Raw genomic sequence first — 26,436 nt, 5'->3', positions numbered from 1 at the left:
TTAGAGAAGCAATGTTGGTGGACTTTGGGTCGGGCAATGATTTTTTTGAAGTGAATCGGGTTAAAAGAAATGAGATGGGTCAATTTAATATGTGCCCAGATGTAAAAAGGGCACAGATTGGTGCCACATGTCCCCTCCGTCAAAGAAGGGGTATATGTGTTCGAATAGTAAGACGACATAAAGTTTTATGGTCCAATAGTATAACGGGGGACAAATTTAAATAATTTATCATAGCAGAGACAGATCACATATTTTTCCGAAAAGGAAATAAAGAAAAAGTACTAGGAAAAAGGTACTTCTATAAATAAATTTAAAAAAAAAAAAAAGAGAGAGAGAGAGAGAAGCAAGATAGTGCATAAATTCAACTGAACCGTTGGTGTGCTTTGGAGGAGAATCCTGGGGGGCCTCATTTACCAAAGTGGCTTTCGTCTATCAAAACACTGTTGTTCCAATCATCAAAATCCAAATGAATAATAAATTCCCTTCACCACTGAAACTCTGAAACCCCATTTCTCTCCATTCCCAATTTCACAACAGCAGCACAAAAAAAAAATGGAGGCTCTTTTTGCTCAATTCACCATTCTTTCAGATCAAGCTCTTTGTGACAAGAACTTCGACCCTTACACCATAGAAGATGATCTGATGAAACTCTTCGAAGTGGAAGCTTACAAGGCTTGGGCAGCTATGGAATTAGATCAAGAAAATCAAGTTGAAGAAGCTGAGAATTACATGAAAGAAGCAGAGGATCATCTCAACACTGCCATGGAAGACGCCATGGAAGAATTCCGCCGTTTCGAGGAGGAAATGAACCAAATGGCTAAAGCTGAGTATGATAGCTTAGTGGGAGTTGCTGAAAGAGCAAGAAAAATGGGAAACGCTATGGAAAAATTGGCTACAGTTGCTGCTAAAAAGTATATTGAAAGTGCTCTTAACTCTGCTGGTGCCTCTATGAAATCTGCTATTAAAGCCATTTCTTCTCACAGCTCTAACAAGGTTCATCCTTCTTGAGGTGTCGGTAATTAATTATCTATTTCTTCAAATTGGACTAGACTTGCTCAATTATTAATGTGTCAGTCCTTGTTCTACTTGTTTAACTCTTGAATTTTGGTGGATGAAAAATTGCATAAATAAGTATCTGATCCTTGGACATTTTTTTCTTTAATTTGTTTTCTAATTAGTTGAAGCGATTTTGTTCGCTTGCTATAGCTGGAAAAAAAGAAGAAGAAAGAATGATCAAATAAAGGATCGATCAAGTTGTTGCTGTATTGGCATAAATTATCAATCAGAAACAAAAAAAATGGAGAAATGAATAGACAGCATATAAAATCGTGTATGGTATATAAAAGCTACTTATTCTTCTGATGAAAGCCGTAGCATATATGTACAAGAAAAAGAACCCAATCTTTGAGTTCAGTTTGCTGGTACATAGTTACTACTCCCTCCGTTTCAATTTATGTGAACCCATTTGACTGAGCACGGAGTTTAAGAAAAGATTGAAGACTTTTGAACTTGTGGTGTAAAAATGAGTCACATATATTTTGTGTGGCTATAAATCATTGCATTAAGATAAATTGTTTCCAAATAAGGAAAGAGGTCATTCTTTTTTGTACGGACTAAAAAGGAAATAGGTTCACATAAATTGAAACGGAGTGAGTATTACTCATGTGTGAAACAGAGAAAGTAATCCTTCATTTACATATAATACCGCCAATATTTTCTTGAACTGACATTGTCATTCGAACAACTTCATAATGGAATTTAAGCAGCAACACAGCTTTTAGCAGAGTAGCATATCAGCAATTAGGCACAGCTTTAACTTTGACTACTTAATAAAATACTGAAACGAGCTGTAGTTGACTACTTGAATGTGTTAATATAACATAATACTAATGAACTCACATTCCTTTGAATAATATATAGGGTTTGTAGAGTTCAGCTAGTCGAATGACGAGATTGATCCTTCTTTCTAAGTCTGTATGCAGCTCTTGCAAATGTTAGCAAAGTATCAAGTTTGCCCACTTTAATATCTGAAACATGTTAAAATATAAACTTAACCAGTGGTAACCTATCAATGTTCAAGTGCATGTCAACATTCATAAACACTTTTGTCTGTTTTTTTGATACATCTCTCTTGCGTACCATGGTCTTTTCCTCTTTTAGCTGTATTTATCATGAGTTTTCTAGTTTATACCAACTGATTTTCAACGAAAGAGAGTTTTAGTCTAACTGATTAGTGTTCTATATTAGAAATGTTGAAATTAATATGTGTTGTATCCCATATTTTTCCAATAAATGCATCTATAAGCACAAATAATCCAAGTTAGTACTGTCTACTTCATGGTCAAGTGAAGCCAAAAAGGCTAAAATTTTACAGTTTATCTAAGAAGACATTACTATGAAAACTAACCTTTAATAATGGCATGTAGTGGGTAGCTATGTATTTGTGAAGGCTAGCCATGCTATCCAGTAAATGAAATTTCTTGACTTTGACTGGCATTCCTCTTTCGTTAATCCATGGATTCTTCTTGAAGTATTCAGCGGAAAATTGCATAATATCAGTACTTTTTAGTGGATTCGTCCTAGAGGAGCTAATATGGTCAATAGCTGTATGGGAAGATCGATTTCTATGGGCTACCATAGCCGCGATGACTGAGTTCACAACCATATCTGCTGGAATCTGGGCAAAATTGCAAGATTGCATTAAGGAAGTGTGAATACTTAGGAACTCGAAGTGTAGATGAAAAAATTAAGACCGGCTGATGCAAACAAGAGAAACTTGCGCATTCCATTATGAGATAAGGTGTACACATGACTCACATACCACATCCAGTATTGATTCTCTATCACCCATCGCAACATTCTGTTTCCCTTTACCATAGCCAACAATAAAGGTGTCCATGGTTCTGTGGAAGGAAGAATCAGATTGGTTTCACTAAGACGTATTCTTCTTTTCCATGTGTGCATGCATGAATGGTATATAGTCATTACCTCAGTCCTTCATTCCATCCTGGGAACAGCTCCTTGTATGTGCTTGATATAATTGTTGGCCGAAGGATTATGAGTTGGAGATCCTCCTTCAGGTGTCCCAAAAGCATCTCTCCCATTGCTTTTGTTAACGAGTATGTGTTTGGCCATCCATGTATCTTTGCCCTGAAGAATCATAATTGCCATGAAAGGTGGGAAGGAACCCTATAAATCTTCAAAAGAATAGGGTACAAATACCCATCTTATCAATGAGACTGATTTTATGAAACTATTACCTCTCAATACCTAGAACTCTCATAGCTAAAGTTACTTCTTTTACAGTGGCATTCCTAGCTTTAAGGTCCATTAGTGTCTCCTCTACCAGCTTTTGCTCCACTTCTATGTCCAATTGAGAGCCTTCCATTAAGCGTCTCTTCAAAGTGCAATGGTTTCTCTAGTATCAATCCTTCCTTTTCTCCACATACATAGGCTGAAAAGAATCAGTCTTTATGTCAAGTCAATATGCCCAAAGTCATGACTATGAAAGTTGGTTAAGCACTACGAATAATATGGAGCTGACCTGTGCTTACATGGAGAAGTATCTTTAGTTTTGAACACTGCTTGGAAAATTTGAGAATATTCAGGGCACCCAATGCATTGATCCTTATTGCAGTATCATATCTGCAAAAGAATGGAGTAAGTTTTTGTTTTTATTTATTTTAGGACAAAGAATATTACTATTCTATGACTACCTTTCATCAAATCTAGTTGTAGCAGCTGAGTTTACAATTATGTCTATTTCTCTGTGCATCTCATCTTTCAGCTCAGAATTTATCCCCAAACTATCGCAAGCTATATCCCCAGGAACTGGGAAAACCTTGTCTTCTATAAGCTTATGTAGGTCGGCACCCAACTTCTCCCTTAGAACTCTGAACAGATCCGTCTTTATGACCTGCCATTAAAACATATTCTTTACTGATCACGTCGAGCATTGAACTCTGATAATCTTGAATTCTCATGTGACTACAGAATGGAGTTGTAGTCTAATGTGATGAGTGATGTATTATTTCTACTGGTACTATATACGACCATATATACAGTAGTTTTGGTAGTACCTCGTTATTAAAATGTTCTTTAGCTGAATTTGAATCTGGAGCTCTTATTAGCAAGTAGAGCTTCTTCACATTTGGCTGGACACGGAGTATCTTCTCGATGAGAACTACATTAATATGTAACAAATAAAGCACTAGAAATTTCATCTATGTTATCATCTCCTCAAGAAGCACTGTTAGTGCAACCTATATATAGTAGAGAGAAAGTGATAGAGAAAGTACTCTTTGCTAGGTAGCCAGTTGCACCAATGATGAAAATGGCCTTGCCCTCGAGAAACTGGTCAATGCAGAGCACGATTCCATTGATGAAGAATGTTCACAGAAGTGCGCTGAGAGGAAATTTATGGGGGTCAAATTCATATTGTAAATCCTTGTACATAAGATATTATCAGGGAAGAAGTACTGGAAAACTATGTATTGCAGGGAAATTGTACTGGAAAACTAATTAAGTGATGCATTTGCACATATGCAAAATCACCTGGATTTCTTGAATGCTTCTACTTATGTAGATATGTTGATAGAGTCCAGTACCTACTATATATGCTGAAATTTTCTAAAGACAATATGGGGAGTACCCGTATTATGTGATACGTGACTAGTTAGATACCAATATTCAAAGAGAAATGAATACTACCCATTTGTGCAGTTGCAACTGTAGACCTGTCCAAATATTTATACTGAATCACCAAAGTCTCTTGTCATAGGCTGCGGCTTGCAGCATGGGATGTTACTTTAGTTAGGTGCGGCTTAATAAAATATCTTAACTTAATCTTTGCAAATATAAACTCTGCTGCACGCATCCGCTTCCATCTATTTAAGCGGTCTTTAAAGTTATTATCAATTTTCATTTGAATATTTAAACTAAGGCTTGTCCGTATTAAACACTTCAACGTAATTCAAGTTGTGCTATTGAACACTCGCCATCGCATATGAACTTACCATAAAGATCATTTTCAAGGTAAAATTAATGTATTAATTCGACTCGGCGGTACGAGGACAATGAATGGAATCGCAGTAATTAGCACTTTTGGTTCAAAATCAACCACATATTGGTAGATACAATGTACTTCAATTAACGTGTAATAACATAGTCTAAGAACTGAATCGCTATCACGTAAATCTTACTACAACTGCTACGTGGAATCTCAACAACAATAACAAATACGCCACAGTTTAAACGAGTGAAGTCGACTATATGAATTCTCATTGATTATGTTTATCCAATTAAATGCATCTTAGGCCAACTTTATGCAAATATAAAATTTAAATTCTGTAACATATTTATGGAAATTGTGACGTAACAGTTAATTTATTAGTAGAAGGTTATAGAGCGCCAAATAGTAGCTTAGGCGGGTTCTACCAAAAGTTTAATTATATTCGACACTGCTTTTATATGATACTAATAGGGGTGTACATAGGTCAGTTGGTTCGGATTTTTCAATTATCAAACCAAATTAATAGTGTCGGGTTATTAAATTTATAAACCAAACCAAACCAACAAAGTCGGATTTTTCAATCTCGGGTTTTCTCGAATTTTTCGGATTTTTTCGGATTTTCGGATTTTTTCCGGTAAAGTTTTCATAGCATAAAATATGTAACTTGTGCTCCAAATATTTCTTTAAGTCCTAATAAAATACAACTATATAATATGTTTTCCAAGAAACTAACACAATAATATGAGTTAAGTGATCATAGCATTATACTAAAATATTCAATAACAAAGATAAAATAATAAAATTACATAAAATAAATGTTGCTAATTAATAAGCCATAATAAAAATTAACATAATCTAAAAATACTATATAGGTCATGCTAAAATAAGTATAGCTAATACGCACTAATATTAATTATATAACTAAGCACTAAAGAAAAATATAAACTAAGTTATGCATTTTCATTATAAACCAATGTAAAACTAAAATAATTATCCAACATTATCGTCATTCCTAGTATTGAATTGAATTTCTTTTTTTAGCATTAATATTGATTTGAACTTTGTTTGAGTTACTACATTTATGGGTTATAAAATTTATTTACCATTCAAGAATATTAAGTCTAAACTTGAAATAATACGTTAAAAGATAAAACTGTGAAAAAGTTTAAGAAATATTTATAAATTACATTACAATAAATATTTATATGTATAAAATATTTTTAAAAATTATATAAATGTACTATCGGGTTGGTTTGATTTCGATTTGAATTTTTTTAGTTAAAACCAAACCAAACCAATTATGATCGAGTTTTATTTTCCAATACCAAACCACATCGGGTTTTATTCCATCTCCAACCATTGCAATAACTTTTCCAAGACCATGTTGATTAATTAAGAAGAATTAAAAACCAGCATAACAATAGAAAATAATTTCTCATAAAGCAAATCCTATTTGAGCCTAAGGTGCTATTGGATTAATCCATATCCATATTTTAATATGCTTTTGCAGTGACTACTGACATGTACTTGCGTCCCATATCCTGAATTCATAGCACAGGTAGAATGTGAAATAAGAATATAAATATAAAATATGAGGTAAAAATGATATAGTTTCCTCTGTATCATTTTTAAGTAATTTTTTTTATTGGACACATAATTTAACAATTTTTTTTAAAAATTTATGGTCTAAACCAAATAAATTTTAAAATGAAGCAGTAATGCAACGACATGATTATTATAACCACTTTGATTCTTTCAATTATCTATAATCTTATGCTCTTTTGACTGCCACGTAGTGCATTTCCTAGCCACACCAATAGTTGTAATTCCTCCGTTAAATAGGTACGTATTCAAAATCATATTTATATTTATTATGAAATAAAAGTAATTTAGTAAAACATGAACAAGAAATAGAGATAAAGAGAAGGAAGAGAATTTATTTCTTCTTCAATTGTGTGATCTTTCCATCTATTACAAGGCATTTACTGTAACGACCCGGCCGGTCGTTTTGAGTATTACAACCCCATTTCCCCATTTACTGCTCAAATTGTACTTTACAGTTGTTGTGTGAATTGCCGGGGCAATTGGTTTGGGTCCGGTGAGGTTTTGGAATAAAATGAAACAGTTAGTTCCAAGGTTTAAAGCTTAAGTTAAAATAATGACCGGATGTTGACTTATGTGTAAACGACCCCGGAATGGAGTTTTGATGATTCCAATAGCTCCGTATGGTGATTTTGGACTTAGGAGCGTGTCCGTAAAATTATTTAAAAGTACGTAGTGAAATTTGGCTTGAAATGCCGAAAGTTAAATTTTTGGGAAGTTTTGCCGAGGGGTTGACTTTTTGAAATCGGGATCGGAATCCGATTCTGGAAATTTAAATAGGTCCGTAATGTGAAATGTGACTTGTGTGCAAAATTTGAGGTCAATCGGACGTGATTTGATAGGTTTCGGCGTCGTTGTAGAATTTGAAAATTTCAAATTTTTTAGGCTTGAACCCGTATGTAGTTCGTATCTTAGAGGTTGTTTGATGTAATTTGAGGCCTCGAGTAGGTCTGTGGTGTGTTTTAGGACTTGTTGGTGTATTTGGACGGGGTCCCGAGTGGCTCGGGTGAGTTTCAGATGGTTAACGGATCAAATTTGGACTTAAGGAAATGCTGGAACTGCTGCCTACTAGTGTGATCGCACGTACGAAAATTTTGATCGCAGGTGCGAAGCCGCATGTGCGCGAAATCAGTTGCAGAAGCGGCCAAGTGTGGAACTGGGCAGTGTTCGCAGGTGCGAAGAATTTGCCCGCATCTACGAGGCCGCATGTGCGAAGGGTTGGCACAGAAGCGGAAAAGGGTGAGGAAGTCGGGCAGCGCAGGTGCGGAATTTTATCCGCAGGTGCGGAGTCGCATCCGCGCTTGACTCTCCGCAGAAGCGGCCTGGCTAGCAAATGTGCCCATTTGTCCGCAGAAGCGAGGGTCGCAGGTGCGACCCCTTCTCCGCAGATGCGGAAATTGACTGGCCAGAACCTTAAAATTCGAGGGTTCAACATTTTCACCCATTTTTAGATTTTGGAGCTCGGGTTGGGCGATTTTAGAGAGGAAATTTTCCACACAACTTGGGGTAAGTGTTCTTAATTCCCTTGTGATTATATTCCATGAATTTATCTTCATTTTTGGTGTAAGATAATCTTCAAGAGAAATAGAAGGAAATTTCTATAATATCACAAAACGAATTTTTCAAGTTTGAATACCGATTTGGAGTCGGATTTGAGTGAAATTAGTATGGTTGAACTTGTAATTGGATGAGTTGTCGTATTTTGTGAGTTTTATCGAATTTCGAAACATGGGCCCCACGGGTAATTTGTGGGGCGTAATTTCGGATTTTATGGAAAATATTAGCGTTTTGATATGGAATTAATTCTTATAAATTGTGTGGACTGAGTCAAATTGTTGTGACTAGATTCGAGCCATTTGGAAGTTGATATGCGTAGAATGAAATTTCTGGAGCATTCCTTAGCTTGCTCGACATTGGATTTGGCTTGTTTGAGGTAAGTAACTCTTCTATTCTTGGAGTTGAGGGTATGAACCCTGAATATATGTATTTTATGAATTGTTCAGAGGTGACGCACATGCTAAGTGATGGGCGTGTGGGCGTGCACTATAAAAATTGTGACATAATTGTTTCTGTGAAATTTTGTAGTTAAATAATCTTGGCATTTTTCATGCAATTTTATGTGTTAAAGAAATTGAACTGAAAAGCATATTAAAAATCATGTTGAGGCTATGTGCCAGTATTATTGGGACCCACAGAGGTCATATTGATGTGAAATATTTATTTTAAATTGAAAATTCATACTCTGTCATATTCATTTCTTTGCATATCATATCTCAGTCTCTGTTGTTATTTATTGATACATCATATCATCATTTTGGGATATTCTCATGGCATTGTGAGCCCATGAGAGAGAGACTGGAGAGATTGATGACTGAGGGAGGCCGAGGGCCTGATTGTGAGGATATTTTTGGGATCAGGCTGCACGCCGCAGCAGGCCATGTTGGCTTTATATATATTATTACTATTATATGAATCGGGGTTGCCCGCCTGCAACAGGCCTTATTGGCTTATTATTGCACGTGAGTTGGCCGTGCAGATCCTTATATTATTATTGCATGTGAGTTGGCCGTGCGGATCCAGATATTTATATTATGGAACGTGAGTTGTCCGTAGGAGCCCCTCATGAGTCTGTACACCCCCAGTGAGCGTAGTCGACTATAAACAGGGATCAGGCTGCACGCCGCAACAGGTATTGTATAGTGCTGAGTGATTGAGTGTGCTGAGCACAGTGAGAGAGAATGCGAGACAATGAGATTGAGTACTCTGAGAGAGTGTGAGTACATGAGTGCAATCTCTGAGATATATTACATTAACATGCATACATGACATATATGCATAGAGATGTGTTTTCCTCATGCTGTACGGTATCACATTATTCATGATTTCTCACACATGCTGACAGATGGACATAGTGATGCATTTGTTTACACTGGTTATCTGGGAAAGAAAATGAGATATTTTATTTATTATTGAAAGGATTTTGGAAAAATTAATGTTCTCAAATTATTTAGATTTTTGGCAACTTCGGCAAACGATTTGGGTTTTCACTGATGTATTTGAAAGGAAGAACTATTATTTTTGAAATCATGATTTGGCTGAGCATTTTATCTCTGTGTTTCTTCTGATATTATTTGCTTTATGTTGTTATGGACTGTTGTGGACTAGTGGTTTTGGACCCCGATCTTTGTAGAAGCTCGTCACTACTTTCAATCTAAGGCTAGGTTTGTTACTTACTCAGTACATGGAGTCGGTTGTACTGATACTGCACTTCTGCACATTACGTGCAGATATTGGCTGTCATTGTGGCTGTGTTCGATGGTTGTCGGATTTGAATATGTACCTGCGTTCCTATTGTAGTTGCCTCTTGTTCAGGATAGCGTTAGATTTATAAAAGCTCTGTTTATGTATTATTCAAACAGACTATGTATTTATTTCATTTCCGCTTTGTATACTCTATTCTTAGAAGCTCATGATTTGTACTACCAGTTCTTGGGGAAATGTATTGGTTTTAGATATTCTCTTTTAAATAATTATTATTGGAATTGGATAATTGAAAGTTGGCTTACCTAGCGGGTTGGGTTAGGTGCCATCATGACTAGTTAGATTTTGGGTCGTGACAAGGTGGTGTCAGAGCTCTAGGGTCATAGGTTCTACAAGTCATGAGCAAGTGTCTAGTAGAGTCTTGCGGATTGGTATGATGACGTCCATACTTATCTTCGAGAGGCTACAGGGCATTTAGGATATATACTTCCCATTTTTCTTTCCTTATTGTGCGAGATTGATTCAACTTGAGACATAAACTCTTTGAATTCCTTCCACGTATTCGTATGCGCACATGAGCGCTCAGTATCTGCTATGTATTGCCAGCTTGTGATTCTATGAACAAGGTTCGAGGTGAGTATTCTGCATTTTGGTGGTGGGCCGGTCTGGAGGACTTGAGGCCATGGTTAGACCGCAGCTTAAGCTCGGTAGCTTCAGTTGTAACTCGTACAATTGGACTTATATGTCCGGTGATGAACTTACAGTGAAATTTGTGACTCGATGAGCGGTGAAATGGCGGTATGATGGATATGATGTGACCGCGGGATATGTTAAGACGATTTGAATGTGACAAGAAGTGTTTCCTTGAAATTTAAAAGAAGGCCATTGGGTGCTTGATTTTCGATTTGATGTGACGAACAGTCTCGAGTAATGAATGTTTTGAAGGATCTTTCACATTGTTAAATTTTGGGACAAACCAAACTCTCATGTCTGGTTAATGAGTTTGGACTCAGATAAACTAAGTGATTGCATAGTAATTGTGACTGCGAAAAGGTATAACAAGATACCAGATTGAGGCTAAGCAGGTGGGTTATCCCCTGCGGAGTAATCTACGTAAGAGTATTCCTTATGATGTGAGTAGAGAGTTTCTTTTCTGCCAGTGGGGCGTATGTATGGAGATTTGAATTCGAATTTGGCTAAGAAAGTTGACCTGAGTATCAAGAGAATGATTGCGATCTTAGCGGATGATTTGGGGTATTTTTATGGTTAGAATTGCATGAGCTTGAGAAGAATTTTGTGGCACTGACTACAGTATTATGACAGTAATAGGGTATGGGTATTGTGAATTATGGAGTGTTTTAATATATGGCTTTGAGCCAAGTGGGGGAGCCTGCTATAGACAAATCAATTCATGGGTATGTGTCAAATTTTGTTTGGGTCTAAAGTATACTTGGGAATCAGTGATGACTTGTAGAGGTGGAGATCGAAAATGACTCGCATAAGGAAAATTCCTGGTTACGGATTATATTGCACGAATGAGTATATGAAAAATTGTTGGATGAGTGAGTTGTTATTGGTGAATTATGTAGTGCTCACGGAGTATGAATTTGGTATGCGGTGTTAAAGTAGAGTTACTTCTTTGATTGTTGTGGTGCTAATGGGGCACGTGTCTTTTGGCCCATTTGGGCGGTGCAATTAGATTTGAGCAAAGTGGGTGAATCCCGAGAATATTCCAGTGGGTTTGAGAATTATATATAGCAATTGAGAATGTTTCCAGACTTGTGTATGGATAAAACCCGAGATTTGCGTTTGATGGTGCCTGGACTTGCGGAAATTCTATATGATTATAGATTCTATATTTTTGTATAAGGAAGGTAAGAAGAACAATTTCAAAATTCACATAAAGTATTCTCAGAGTGAGTGTTATAGTTGTGGTATTTTTGAAGGTGCTTAAGAAGAATACAATTGCGTGTGGGTCGTAGGGCGTTGTGGTTCTATGCTAAGGTTTGTAGGGTGAGTTGTGGTAAAAGATCATGGCATTTTTGCAAGAGGAAGTATCAATCTGAAGACAGATTCGGAAGGGACTCGGAGAAAATAGGACAACTGGGTAGTAGGTTGGATCAGTATGGTAATGGATATGATCGGTTCCTTGGGTGCTTATGATGTGGGGGTTTTCTACAGGTGCTTTTGTGATGACCCAAAAGGTCATCTTATATTTTAGAAATCGAATCTGTGCTCTTAAGCCTTAAAAATATTATTTTTACCCTCCTCGATTTGGGTGCACAATCCGGGCAAGTTTCCGAAAAGCTTTTATGTTGAAAACTAATGAAAATAAGAAGTTTTGCCTTAAAAGTTAATTTTAGTTGATTTCGGTCAATATTGTTTTTGTAAACGGGCTCGGATCCGTATTTTGACGGTCCCGGTAGGTCCGTATCGAATTATGGGACCTAGGCGTATGCCCGGAATCGAATTTGGAGGTCCCTAGCTCAAGTTATGAATTTTTGATGAAAATTAAAAGTTTGAAAATGAATTATTTTTAAGAATTGATTGATGTTTGGCATTGTTAGTACCGGGTCTGTATTTTGGTTCCAGAGTCCGATACATGTTCATTATGATATTTAAGAGCTGTCTGTGAAATTTGGTGAGAAACGGAGTTGATTTGACGTGATTCGGACGTCCAGTTGTGAAAATAGAAATTTAAAAGTGCTCTTGAGAATTTCATTTGATTTGGTACTAAATTCTTAGTTCTAGATGTTATTTTAGCGATTTGATCACGCGAGCAAGTTCGTATGATGTTTATAGACTTGTGTGCATGTTTGGTTTGGAGCCCCGAGGGCTCGAGCGAGTTTTGGCTAGGCTACGGAGTGATTTGGACTTAGAAAAATAGCTGGTGTGCTTCAGCTATGTTGCAGGCCTCAGACCTCGCAAATGCGAGGTCAGGGTTGGCATTTGCGATCACTGTTGAGGTCGCATTTGCGAACTTCTCATCGCAATTACGAAGAGAAGCCGGGCCAACCTGTGTTCGCAATTGCGAACTTTTCTTTGCATTTGCGAAGGGAGTCTGAGAGGGGTATGGATCGCAAATGCGATCTTTTTTCCGCATTTGGGAGGTCAGTGATCGCAATTGCGACACTTTCCTCGCATTTGCGAAGGGCAGCAGGATTGTGAAGGCTTCGCAATTGTAATAGCCCCTTCGCAATTGCGAGCTTCTCAAATGCGAAGCTCAGGTCGCAAATGCGACGTCTGCAGCTGAACAAAATGACTTTTGGACGGGAGTTTTCATTCATTTCCCAAATTTTCAAGACCTAAAACACAAGAGGCGATTTTTCAAAGACCAACTCTTCCGCAAATCTTAGGTAAGTGATTCTAAACTGGTTTCTTTCAATCTTTCACTACATTTTACAAGATTTCAACCAAAAATCTAAGGTTTTCATGGTAGGATTAGGGGTTTTGGGTAGAAAGTAGGGATTTCGGAAAATTGGGGATTTAGACCTCAGTTTGAGGTCGGATTCCAAAACCAATTATATATTCGGGCTCGGGGGTGAATGGGTAAATGGAATTTGGTCCGAACCTCGGGTTTTGACCAAGCGGGCTCGGGGTTGATTTCTGACTTTTTGGAGGAAAATTTGGGAAATCTAAATTTATGCAATGTAATTTATTCCTTTAGAAAAATTTGATATTATTGAGTCATTTTTGAATAGATACGAGTGATTTGGAGGTGAATTCCAAAGGAAAAGTTGTGATTGAGAATTAAGTGGCCTTCGGAGCAAGGTAAGTGTTGTGTCTAACCCTGACTTGAGGGAATTAGGAACCTTAGATTACTTGCTAAGCGAATTCATGTGAGCGGCGTATATGTGAGGTGACGAGTACTTATGCGCCGCCAATTTACCTATTGTCCATGTTTCTCAGTTTTTCTTATATTGTCTCAACCCTATGCCTAATTGTGATGTGTTATACTAGTGTTGTTCAATTTATCGTTCTCATCATGTTTACGGATTTTCTGGTGATAATTGAGTTTTTATTTCAAAGTTGAGATTGATGTTATGGAACCAAATGTTGAGGTAAGGTTTGTACTTGCTATTCTATCTCCCTGTTGATATTTATGCATTGCATTATGGTAAGGGAGAGTGTTAATGCACGAAGGGTGATGTCGTTCCATATTGTTAGTGTTAATGCACGAAGGGTGATGCCGTGCCAAGTGTTAATGCATGAAGGGTGATGTCGTGCCATGATATGTGAGTTAATGCATGAAGGGTGATGTCGTGCCGTTTCTATTGATTTTTATAGTGAGATCGAGAGTAAAAGCACGAAGGGTGATGCCGTGCATTTTTCCTTACTGTATTCACTATTCATGTTGATTCATGGTATATTGAATGCTCCGGTGATCATTTTGTTGTAGTTCTTTATCTTGTATTTCCCTCAGTATGTTCCCCTCCCGACATTTCCTGTTTAGTTCTTCATTTCTGTTATTTGTATATAAACTGTTAAATTGTACAGGTTAATTTGTAGGTGCCTTGCCTTAGCCTCGTCACTACTTCGTCGAGGTTAGGCTCGACACTTACCAGTACATGGGGTCGGTTGTACTGATACTGCACTCTGCACTTTCTGTGTAGATTTTGATACCGGCTCGGGTTGCTGTCCGGAGACTCAAGGTAGATCTGTCAGCGTTCCCAGACCTTGAAGTCCTCATCTATCTTTTTAGTTCTAGTGTTTCTTTCATTCAGACAGTTGTATTTCTTTCTGACTATTGCTTGTAGCAAATTCTAGAATGCTCGTGAATTGTGACTCCAGATCCGCGTGGTAGTAGTTAATACAGATTTATGATATTCTGCACTTATTATATTTCATCTTAGTTAATTATTGTTAATTACTGAATGGAAATAAGGAATTGGTTAATGATTCTCTAACTTTGGCTTGCCTAGCAAGTGAAATGTTAGGCGCCATCACGGTCCCGTCGGTGGGAAATTTCGGATCGTGACAGTTGGTATCAAAGCACTAGGTTGCCTAGGTCTCACGATTCGCAAGCAAGCTTAGTAAAGTCTGGAGGATCGGTACGGAGACGTTTGTACTTATCTTCCAGAGGCTATGAAGTTAGGAACAAGTTTCACTTCTTTTCTTCTCTGTCATATGATTTTGCTTCCTCAATACTGATTGAATTTTCTACTCTTATTCTCTCGTAGATGGTGAGAACACGTACCGCTTCCTCAGCTGAGCAGCAGCCAGAGCCTCTAGTGACAGCTCCTACGGGGGGCAGAGGTCGAGGCCGAGGTCGTGCCAGAGGTCGAGGCAGGGGCAGGGCTCAGCCTAGAGCTCGAGCAGCAGCCCCAGCAGTGGAGCCTTAGATCGAGCTTGACGAGGAGGTTCCAGCCCAGACTGTTCCTACCGGACCAGCTCAGGTTCCGGAGGGGTTCATTGCTACCCCAGTACTTCAGGACGCTTTGGTCCGTTTGGTGGGCTTTATGGAGAGTATGGCCTAGACTGGCACATTTCCCATGGCACCAACAGTCTCTCAGGCTGGAGGAGGAGCCCAAACTCCTACCACTCCTACTCCGGAGTAGATAACTCCCCAGTATCAGGCTCCAGCAGCTCAGCCAGTCGGATTAGTTCAGCCGGTTATTGCGGCACATGTCGAAAATGGGCCAGCCATGTCTTCTGAGGCTTTATGGAGATTGGACAGGTTTACCAAGCTCTTTCCTGTTCACTTCAGTGGTGCTCCTTCAGAGGACCCCCAAAAGTATCTTAACAGTTGTCACGAGGCTCTACGGAACATGGGTATAGTGGAGACTAATGGGGTTGATTTTGCTGCATTTCAGATGACTAGTTCCGCCAAGAAATGGTGGAGAGATTACTTGTTGACTAGACCAGCTGGGTCGCCTGCTCTTATTTGGGACCAGTTCTCTCAGCTCTTCATAGAGAAGTTTCTGCCTATCACATTGAGAGAGGAGTGTCACCGTCAGTTTGAGCGTCTCCAGCAGGGCAGTATGACTGTTACTCAGTATAAGACTCGTTTTGTAGATTTGGCCCGTCATGCCATTCTTCTGCTTCCCACCGAGAGAGAGGGTGAGGAGGTTTATTGATGGACTTGCTCAGCCTATCAGATTGTAGATGGCTAAGGAGACTGGGAGTGAGATTTCTTTTCAGGCGGCTGCTGATGTCGCCAGACGAGTCGAAATGGTTCTTACTCGGGAGGTCAGGGGTCTAGCAAGAGATCTCGTCATTCCGGTGAGTTCAGCGGTGCCTCATCTAGAGGCAGGAGTACTTTTGGTAGAGGCCATCCTCCCAGGCCGTTTCATTCAGCGCTCCAGGCATCCAACAGTGCCTCAGTGGTCGTGACCCTCAGATGCATTATTCCGACCAACTAGCCTACAGTGCACCACCAGCTCCTATTAGAGCACCTCCACTCCAGAGTTATCATGGTGATTATTCAGGTTGACAGGTTCAGCAGTCACAGCAACCGAGGTTATGTTATACTTGTAGTGTTCCGAGGCAAATTGCTAGATTTTGCCCTCGGGCAACAGGCAGCTCACAACATCAGAGTTCTCGAGCCATGGATCCGGCACCAGTTGCTGTACCACCTGCTCAGCCAGCCAGAGGCAGGGGTCATGCAGCCAGAGGTAGGGGCCAGACAGTTAGAGGTGGAGACCAGCCAGCTATAGGTCATCCCAGGGACGTAGTTCCGGGTGGTGGGGCCAGCCCCGGTGTTATGCTTTCCCAGCCAGGCCTAAGGCTGAGTCATCTGACGCTGTTATCACAAGTACTGTTTCAGTTTGCAGTAGAGATGCTTCAGTTCTATTTGATCCGGGATCTACTTACTCCTATGTGTCATCCTATTTTTCTTCCTATTTAGTTGTGTCTCGTGATTCTTTGAGTGCTCCTGTGTATGTGTCCACACCAGTGGGAGATGCTAATATTGTAGATCGTGTTTATCATTCGTGTGTGGTCATCATTGGGAGTCTTGAGACTCGTGTAGATCTTCTACTTCTTGACATGGTTGATTTTGATGTCATATTGGGTATGGATTGGCTGTCACCTTATCATGATATATTAGATTGTCATGCCAAGACAGTGACCTTATCCTTGCAGGGGTTGCCTCGATTAGAGTGGAGAGGGAATCTTGGCCATTCTGCCAGTAGGATTATCTCTTATGTGAAGGCTCGGCATATGGTCGAGAAGGGGTGTCTAGCTTATTTGGCTTATGTCCGCGATTCTAGTGCGGAGGTTCCTTCCATTGATTTGGTGCCAGTTGTTCGTGAGTTTCCAGAGGTTTTTCCTGCAGACCTGCCGGGGATGCCACCCGACAGGGATATTGATTTCTGCATTGATTTGGCTCCAGGAACTCAGCCTATTTCCATTCCACCATATCGCATGGCCCCGCCAGAGTTGAAAGAATTGAAGGAGCAGTTGCAAGATTTACTTGATAAGGGCTTCATTAGACCTAGTGTCTCGCCCTGGGGTGCACCTGTGTTGTTTGTGAAGAAGAAAGATGGATCGATGAGGATGTGTATAGATTATCGGCAGTTGAACAAAGTCACCATCAAGAACAAATATCCATTGCCGAGGATTGATGATTTATTTGATCAGCTTCAGGGTGCCAAGGTGTTTTCAAAGATTGATTTGAGATCTGGCTACCATCAGTTGAGGATTAGGGCATCCGATGTTCCTAAGATAACTTTTCGGACTCGGTATGAGCATTATGAGTTTCTAGTGATGTCATTTGGACTGATAAATGCCCCAGTAGCATTCATGGATTTGATGAACCGGTTGTTCAAACCCTACATGGATTTCTTTGTGGTTGTGTTTATTGATGATATCTTGATCTACTCCCGCAGTCAAGGGAAGCATGAGCAGCACTTTCGGATCGTTCTTCAGACTCTGAAAGACAACCAGTTATATGCTAAGTTCTCAAAATACGAGTTTTGGTTGAGTTCAGTTACTTTCTTGGGTAACGTTGTATCAGCAGAGGGTATTCAAGTGGATCCTAAGAAGATTGAGGCAGTCTAGAACTGGCCTAGACCCACATCAGCTACAAAGATCCGTAGTTTCCTAGGTTTGGCGGGCTATTACCGTCGATTTGTGAAGGGGTTTTCATCCATAGCAACCCCGTTAACCAGATTGACCCAGAAGGGTTCCCCGTTCAGGTGGTCAGACGAGTGTGAAGTGAGCTTTCAGAAGCTCAAGACAGCTTTGACTACGGCACCGGTATTGGTGTTACCCATAGGTTCAGGATCTTATACAGTATATTGTGACGCATCTCGTATTGGTCTGGGTGCGGTATTGATGTAGGGTGGCAAGGTTATTGCATATGCTTCACGGCAGCTGAAGTTTTATGTGAAGAATTACCATGTTCATGATCTAGAACTGGCAACCATTGTTCATGAGCTGAAGATCTGGAGGCACTATCTTTACGGCGTGCCATGTGAGGCATTCACTGATCATCGGAGCTTGCAGTATTTGTTCAAGCAGAAGGAACTCAATTTGAGGTAGAGGAGGTGGCTAGAGCTATTGAAAGACTATGATATCACCATATTGTATCATCCCGGGAAGGCCAATGTGGTGGCCAATGCTTTGAGTAGAAAGTCAGTCAGTATGGGTAGCCTTGCATATATTCCAGTTGGTAAGAGACCGCTTGCATTGGATGTTCAGGCCTTGGCCAACCAGTTCGTGAGGTTAGATGTTTCTGAACCCAGTCGTGTTCTAACTTGTACAGTTGCTCGGTTTTCTTTATTTGAGTGCATCAGATATCGGCAGGATGACGATCCTCATTTACTTGTCCTTAGAGACATAGTGCGGCATAGTGGTGCCAAGCAGGTTACCGTTGGAGATGACAGAGTTTTGAGGATGCAAAGTTGTATTTGTGTGCCTAATATGGATGGACTTTGTGAGTTGATCCTTGAGGAGTCCCACAGTTTCCGGTATTCTATTCATCTGGGCGCCGCCAAGATGTATCAGGACTTGAGGCAGCATTATTGGTGGAGGTGAATAAAGAAGGACATAGTTGTCTATGTAGCTCGGTGTCTAAATTGCCAGCAGGTAAAGTGTGAGAATCAGAGACTTGGTGGTTTACTTCAGAGGTTAGATATCCCTAAGTGGAAGCGGGAGCGTATCACTATGGACTTTGTTGTTGGACTTCCACGGACTCAGAGGAAGTTCGATGCAGTTTGGGTCATTGTGGACAGGCTGACTAAGTCAGCGCATTTCATTCATGTGGCAGTTACCTATTCCTCGGAGCGTTTGGCAGAGATTTATATTTGTGAGATCGTCCGTCTTCATGGTGTGCCCATGTCTATCATTTATGATCGAGGTACTCAGTTTAGCTCACACTTTTGGAAGGCAGTTCAGCGTGAGTTGTGTACGCGGGTTGAGTTGAGCACAACATTTTATCCTCAGACGGACGGGCAGTCTGAGCATACTATTCAGATCTTGGAGGATATGCTCCGCGCCTGTGCTATTGACTTTGGAGTTTTTTGGGATCAGTTTTTGCCGTTAGCGGAGTTTGCCTACAATAACAGCTACCAGTTGAGCATTCAAATGGCTCCCTATGAGGCATTATATGGTAGGCCGTGTCGGTCGCCAGTTGGGTGGTTTGAGCAGGGAGAGGCTCGGTTGTTGGGCACAGACTTAGTATAGGATGCCTTAGATAAGGTCAAGATTATTCAGGATCGATTTCGCACAGCTCAGTCCAGGCAGAAGAGTTATGCCGACCGTAGAGTTCGTGATATTGCATTCATGGTTGGAGAAAGAATATTGCTCCGGGTTTCACCCATGAAGGGTGTAATGAGGTTCGGAAAGAAGGTCAAGTTGAGCCCTAGGTATATCAGACCTTTTGAGATTCTGGAGAGAGTGGGAGAGGTGGCTTACAGGCATGCGTTACAACCTAGTTTAGCAGTTATTCATCTGGTATTTCATGTGTCCATGCTTCGAAAGTATCACGGCGATCCGTTCCATGTGTTAGATTTTAGCTCTGTCCAGTTGGACAAGGAGTTGACTTACGATGAGGAGCCGGTTGCAATTCTAGCCCGGCAAGTTCGCCAGTTGAGATCAAAGAGTTACCCTTCAGTTTGAGTGCAGTGGAGAGGTCAGCCTATTGAGGCAGCTACTTGGGAGTCCGAGTCCGATATGCGGAGTAGATATCCCCACCTTTTCACCAGCCCAAGTATTTTCTATGTCCATTCGAGGACGAACGATTATTTTAAAGGTGGAGAATGTGATGACCCAAAAGGTCCTCTTTTTTACCCTTCTCGATTTGCGTGCACAGTCCGGGCAAGTTTCCGGAAAGCTTTTATGTTAAAAACTAATGAAAATAAGAGTTTTTCCTTAAAAGTTGATTTTAGTTGACTTCGGTCAATATTTTTGGTAAACGGGCCCGAATCTATGTTTTGACGGTCCTGATAGGTCCGTATCGAATTATGGGACCTGGGCGTATGCCCGGAATCAAATTCGGAGGTCCCTAGCTTAAGTTATGAATTTTTGATGAAAATTAAAAGTGTAAAAATTAATTATTTTTAAGAATTGATTGATGTTTGGAATTGTTTGTACCGGGTCTGTATTTTGGTTCCGGAGCCCGTTACAGGTTCATTATGATTTTTAAGAGTTGTCTGTGAAATTTGGTGAGAAACGGAGTTGATTTGACATGATTCGGATGTCCAGTTGAGAGAATAAAAATTTTAAAGTGTTCTTGAGAATTTTATTTGATTTGGTACCAAATTCGTAGTTCTAGGTGTTATTTTAGCGATTTGATCGCACGAGCAAGTTCGTATGATAGTTTTAGACTTGTGTGCATGTTTGGTTTGGAGCCCGAGGGCTCGAGCGAGTTTTGGATAGGCTACGGAGTGATTTGGACTTAGAAAAATAGCTGGTGTGCTTCAGCTGTGTTGCAGACCTCAGACCTCGCAAATGCGAGGTCACGGTTGGCATTTGCGATCACTGTTGAGGTCACATTTGCGAACTTCTCATTGCAATTGCGAAGAGAAGCCGGGCCAGCCTGTGTTCGCAATTGCAAACTTTTCTTCGCATTTGCGAAAGGAGTCTGAGAGGGGTATGGATCGCAAATGCGATCTTTTGTCCGCATTTGCGAGGTCAGTGATCGCAATTGCGACACTTTCCTCGCATTTGCGAAGGGCAGCAGGATTGTTAAGGCTTCGCAATTGCGATAGCCCCTTCGCAATTGCGAGCTTCGCAAATGCGAAGCTCAGGTCGCTAATGCGACATCTGCAGCTGAACAAAATGACTTTTGGACTAGAGTTTTCATTCATTTCCCAAATTTTCAAGACCTAAAACACAATAGGCGATTTTTCAAAGACCATATCTTCCCCAAATCTTAGGTAAGTGATTCTAAACTGGTTTCTTTCAATCTTTCACTACATTTTATAAGATTTCAACCAAAAATCTAAGGTTTTCATGGTAGGATTAGGGGTTTTGGGTAGAAAGTAGGGATTTCGGAAAATTGGGGATTTAGACCTCAATTTGAAGTCGGATTCCAAAACCAATTATATATTCGGGCTCGGGGGTGAATGGGTAAATGGAATTTGGTTCGAATCTCGGGTTTTAACCAAGCGGGCTCGGGGTCGATTTTTGACTTTTTGGAGGAAAATTTAGGAAATCTAAATTTATGCAATGTAATTGATTCCTTTAGCAAAATTAGATATTATTGAATCATTTTTGAATAGATACGAGTGGTTTGGAGGTGAATTCCAAAGGAAAAGCTGTAATTGGGAATTAAGTGGCCTTCGGAGTAAGGTAAGTGTTGTGTCTAACCCTGACTTGAGGGAATTATGAACCTTAGATTACTTGCTAAGTGAAATTCATGTGAGCGGCGTATATATGAGGTGACGAGTACTTATGCGCCGCCAATTTTCCTGTTTTCCATGTTTCTCAGTTTTTCTTATATTGTCTCAACCCTATGCCTAATTGCGATGTGTTATACTAGTGTTGTTCAATTTATCGTTCTCATCATGTATACGGATTTTCTAGTGATAATTGAGTTTTTATTTCAAAGTTGAGATTGATGTTATGGAACCAAATGTTGAGGTAAGATTTGTACTTGCTATTCTATCTCCCTGTTGATATTTATACATTGCATTATGGTAAGGGAGAGTGTTAATGCACGAAGGGTGATGCCGTGCCATATTGTGAGTGTTAATGCACGAAGGGTGATGACATACCATGATATAAGAGTTAATGCACGAAGGGTGATGCCATGCCGTTTCTATTGATTTTTATAGTGAGATTGAGAGTAAAAGCACGAAGGGTGATGTCGTGCATTTTTCCTTACTGTATTCACTATTCCTGTTGATTCATGGTATATTGAATGCTCCGGCGACCTGCGTGGCTTGGTCGAGTTAGAGGAATTTAGTTTTAAGGGCTTGATTATGTGCAAATGGATTCCAAAGTATTCTTGATGGTTTCTATCGGTGTGGAGAATATGTTGTGTATTGTGATTTCCTCCTGGAAAGAAGCAAGAGAAAGGGTTCTAACTAAAATGTTATGTAAATTATTGGTGACTCAAAGTTGATAATAAGATTCTTGTGCCTTTCACATGATGGCAAGATAGATGTTATGTGTTGTACGAAAGCTAGATTTTCATGTACAAGGTGGCAGTACAGTCTTGAAAAGAAGGTAACGAATGTTGGATAACATGGACGGTTTCAAATAACTAGATGAATACTATTACTACTTGGTGTTTTATGAGAAAGGGGCACACTTCAGAAGGCGCATTGTATTTTGACTTACGGATGTATAAATTAGTATTGTGGTACTCACATGGTTGATAGAATGTTGATATTCAAATTTTGCCAAGTGGCACAAAAGAATTTTTAAAGTATTTCTCGTGGGATGATCGTGTATGAGAGAGGTGTTAGACATTCGGGCGGTGGAGATGAAATCAAATATGGTGATTTGCGTGTTCTATGGATTTGGAGATTGGGAGTTTTCATGAGCGGATTGTTTCATGGTTGTGGACTGTGAAGTTGTGGCCGGAACTAGCCAAATGATAGAATGTGTTATGATTCAGTCATTATGGATTTTTGGAAGAATTTTTATCTATTTGTAGGTAACTCGAGTTGATTTGGCGGTCCATTGGTAGGCCCAATTAAGATGTGTATTCTACACCGAGCCGGAATAGTTGGCTCCATACCGCTATTATTGAGGGATGTGTCATTCGGTTGATATTGAACTTATTTGTCTTCTCAAATGATCTGTGAGTTACTCCTTTATGCTACGAGGAGTTGTGATTCATTCGTTATGTGCACAGATGGTGGGGTTCTATTTGAGCTTTGTAGCGGAATTTGAGTGTGATGGGTATTTGGGTATTGCATGATCGATAGCATAATGGTTATGTCCTTTTAGGTTTTGTGTGGTATTTTTGTCATTTGCCTCTCTGTCATTATTAATTTGGAGCAGGGTGGCTCAGAGTATATAATATGAACCTCGTGTTAGAATCGGGTGATGGTTCTACGGTGTATGATGAATTTTCAGCGTTCCGTTGAGGCGGTACTTGTTAATCTGGTGGGGCAGTTCTCTCACTTGAGTCATTTTCCATGACTGGGTACATTTGCATGTTGCGTATTGGTGCACGGATGGCACGGGTTATGGCTCCGAGTTATATTGGTGTGGTATGTCTGTGGAACAGTTATGTTTAGTAATATGAGGTCATTGGACCTGGAATGGGTACTATCAGGTTTAATTTCGGTATATTCGGGAGTATAATATTAAAAGTCGGCTCAGAAAGTGATTATGGTTCCGGTTGGGGCGAGAGATCTCCATGACTTGTTGGTCTGATAAAGGGTTACGAGATCATGCGTGTTTCTTTTATCATCAACAGTGTACGAAGGTTTTGGGATGAGGTTTGGTTCGATATGGGTTTAATACTAGTATGTGGTTAGTTTTGAAATAGTCACTGCGATCAGGAATCGTGCTACGAGCATGCGAGTTGTGTAATATGTTGGTTGATTATATCCGTGATTATAGTTATAGCTCGATGCAACTTGTTCGGACTTATACGGTGTGTAAATGTAAGATTTGTGTCTTGAAAGAAATTCTAAAGGTTGGAAATTAAACTCCAAGGTTTATGGGCTAAGGTTAAATTAATGATTTTCAGTGGTATTGTGTAGTCAAGCCTATGTGGAATAGGGTGACGTGGGTTCACCCCCGGGTACGTGTGTGGTAAGATGGAACAGTGATTTGATGGCTTGGAAACAACTCTTGGCACGTTCGAGGACAAACGTATATTTAAGTGGCGGAGAATGTAACGACCCGGCCGGTAATTTTGAGTATTACAACCCCGTTTCCCCATTTACTGCTCAAATTGTACTTTATAGTTGTTGTGTGAATTGTCGGGGCAATTGGTTTGGGTCCGGTGAGGTTTTGGAATGAATTGGAACAGTTAGTTCCAAGGTTTAAAGCTTAAGTTAAAATAGTGATCGGATGTCGACTTATGTATAAACGACCCCGGAATGGAGTTTTGATGATTCCAATAGCTCCGTATGGTGATTTTGGGCTTAGGAGCATGTACGGAAAATTATTTGGAAGTACGTAGTGGAATTTGGCTTAAAATGCCGAAAGTTAAATTTTTGGAAAGTTTGACCGGGGGTTGACTTTTTGAAATCGGGGTCGGAATCCGATTCTGGAAATTTGAATAGGTCCGTAATGTGAAATGTGACATGTGTGAAAAATTTAAGGTCAATCGGACGTGATTTGATAGGTTTCGGCGTCGTTGTAGAATTTGGAAATTTCAAAAATTTTAGGCTTGAATCCGTATGTAGTTCGTATCTTTGAGGTTGTTTGATGTAATTTGAGGCCTCGAGTAGGTCTGTGGTGTGTTTTAGGACTTGCTGGTGTATTTGGACGGGGTCCGAGTGGCTCGGGTGAGTTTCAGATGGTTAACATATCAAATTTGGACTTAAGGAAATGCTGGAACTGCTGCCTACTAGTGTGATCGCACCTGCGAAGATTTTGATCGCAGATGCGAAGCCGCATGTGCGCAAAATCAGTCGCAGAAGCCGCCAAAGTGTGGAATTGGGCAATGCTCGCAGGTGCGAAGAATTTGCCCGCATCTGTGAGGCTGCATGTGCGAAGGGTTGGCGCAGAAGCGGAAAAGGGTGAGGAAGTCGGGCAGCGGAGGTGCGGAATTTTATCCGCAGGTGCGGAGTCGCATCCGCGCTTGACTCTCTGCAGAAGTGGCCTGGCTCGCAAATGCACCCATTTGTCCGCAGAAGCGAGGGTCGCAGGTGCGAACCCCTTGTCCGCAGATGCGGAAATCGACTGGGCAGAACCTTAAAATTCGAGGGTTCAATATTTTCATCCATTTTCAGATTTTGGAGCTCGGGTTGGGCGATTTTGGAGAGGAAATTTTCCACACAACTTGGGGTAAGTGTTCTTAACTCCTTTGTGATTATATTATATGAATTTATCTTCATTTTTGGTGTAAGATTATTGAATCTTCAAGAGAAATAGAAGAAAATTTTTATTATGTCACAAAACGAATTTTTCAAGTTTGAATACTGATTTGGAGTCGGATTTGAGTGAAATTAGTATGGTTGAACTTGAAATTGGATGGGTTGTCGTATTTTGTGAGTTTCGTCGGATTTCGAGACATGGGCCCCACGGGTATTTTTGGGGCGTAATTTCGGATTTTATGGAAAATATTAGTGTTTTGATATGGAATTAATTCTTATAAATTGTGTGGACTGAGTCAAATTGTTGTGACTAGATTCGAGCCATTTGGAAGTTGATACGCGCAGAATGGAATTTCTGGAGCATTGCTTAGCTTGCTCGACATTGAATTCGGCTTGTTCGAGGTAAGTAACTCTTCTAATCTTGGAGCTGAGGGTATGAACCCTGAATATATGTATTTCGTGATTTGTTCGGAGGTGACGCACATGCTAGGTGACGGGCGTGTGGGCGTGCACTATAGAAATTGTGACATAATTGTTTCTGTGGAATTTTGTAGTTAAATAATCTTGGCATTTTCCATGCAGTTTTATGTGTTAAAGAAATTGAACTGAAAAGCATATTAAAAATCATATTGAGGCTATGTGCCAGTATTATTGGGACCCACAGAGGTCATATTGATATGAAATATTTATTTTAAATTGAAAATTCATACTCAGTCATATTCATATCATATCTCAGTCTCTGTTGTTATTTATTGATACATCATATCATCATTTTGGGCTATTCTCATGACATTGTGAGCCTATGAGAGAGAGACTGGAGAGATTGATGACTAAGGGAGGCCGAGGGCCTGATTGTGAGGATATTTTTGGGATCAGGCTGCACGCCACAGCAGGCCATGTTGGCTTTATATATATTATTACTATTATATGGATTGGGGCTGCCCGCCTACAGAAGGCCTTATTGGCTTATTATTGCACGTGAGTTGGCCGTGCAACACATGAGTTGGCCGTGCGGATCCTTATATTATTATTGCACGTGAGTTGGCCGTGCAATACGTGACTTAGCCGTGCAGATCCAGATATTTATATTATGGCACGTGAGTTATCCGTGCAGCACGTGAGTTGTCTGTGCTTATAGCGCTAGGGTTGTAGGAGCCCCTCATAAATTTG

General features: G+C 40.1%; 1 protein-coding gene and 1 pseudogene across 1 annotated transcript; one reads left to right on the top strand and one right to left on the bottom strand.

The window, feature by feature from the left end:
* The first annotated feature begins 390 nt into the window (after nt 1-390).
* Nucleotides 391-1,150, top strand: LOC107822381 (uncharacterized). The gene has a single exon (XM_016648913.2). It carries the CDS (start codon nt 553-555, stop codon nt 1,006-1,008), a length of 456 nt encoding a protein of 151 aa, XP_016504399.1. The 5' UTR covers nt 391-552; the 3' UTR covers nt 1,009-1,150.
* Nucleotides 1,151-1,336: 186 nt separating this feature from the next.
* LOC107822380 (fatty acyl-CoA reductase 3-like) lies at nt 1,337-4,389 on the bottom strand (annotated as a pseudogene).
* Between the last annotated feature and the right edge of the window lie 22,047 nt (nt 4,390-26,436).

This window comes from Nicotiana tabacum, chromosome 19, assembly GCF_000715075.1.
Source record: "Nicotiana tabacum cultivar K326 chromosome 19, ASM71507v2, whole genome shotgun sequence".
Lineage (NCBI taxonomy): Eukaryota > Viridiplantae > Streptophyta > Magnoliopsida > Solanales > Solanaceae > Nicotiana > Nicotiana tabacum.
Note: the sequence above shows the minus strand (reverse complement) of the source record. Positions and strands in the feature narration are given on the sequence as shown.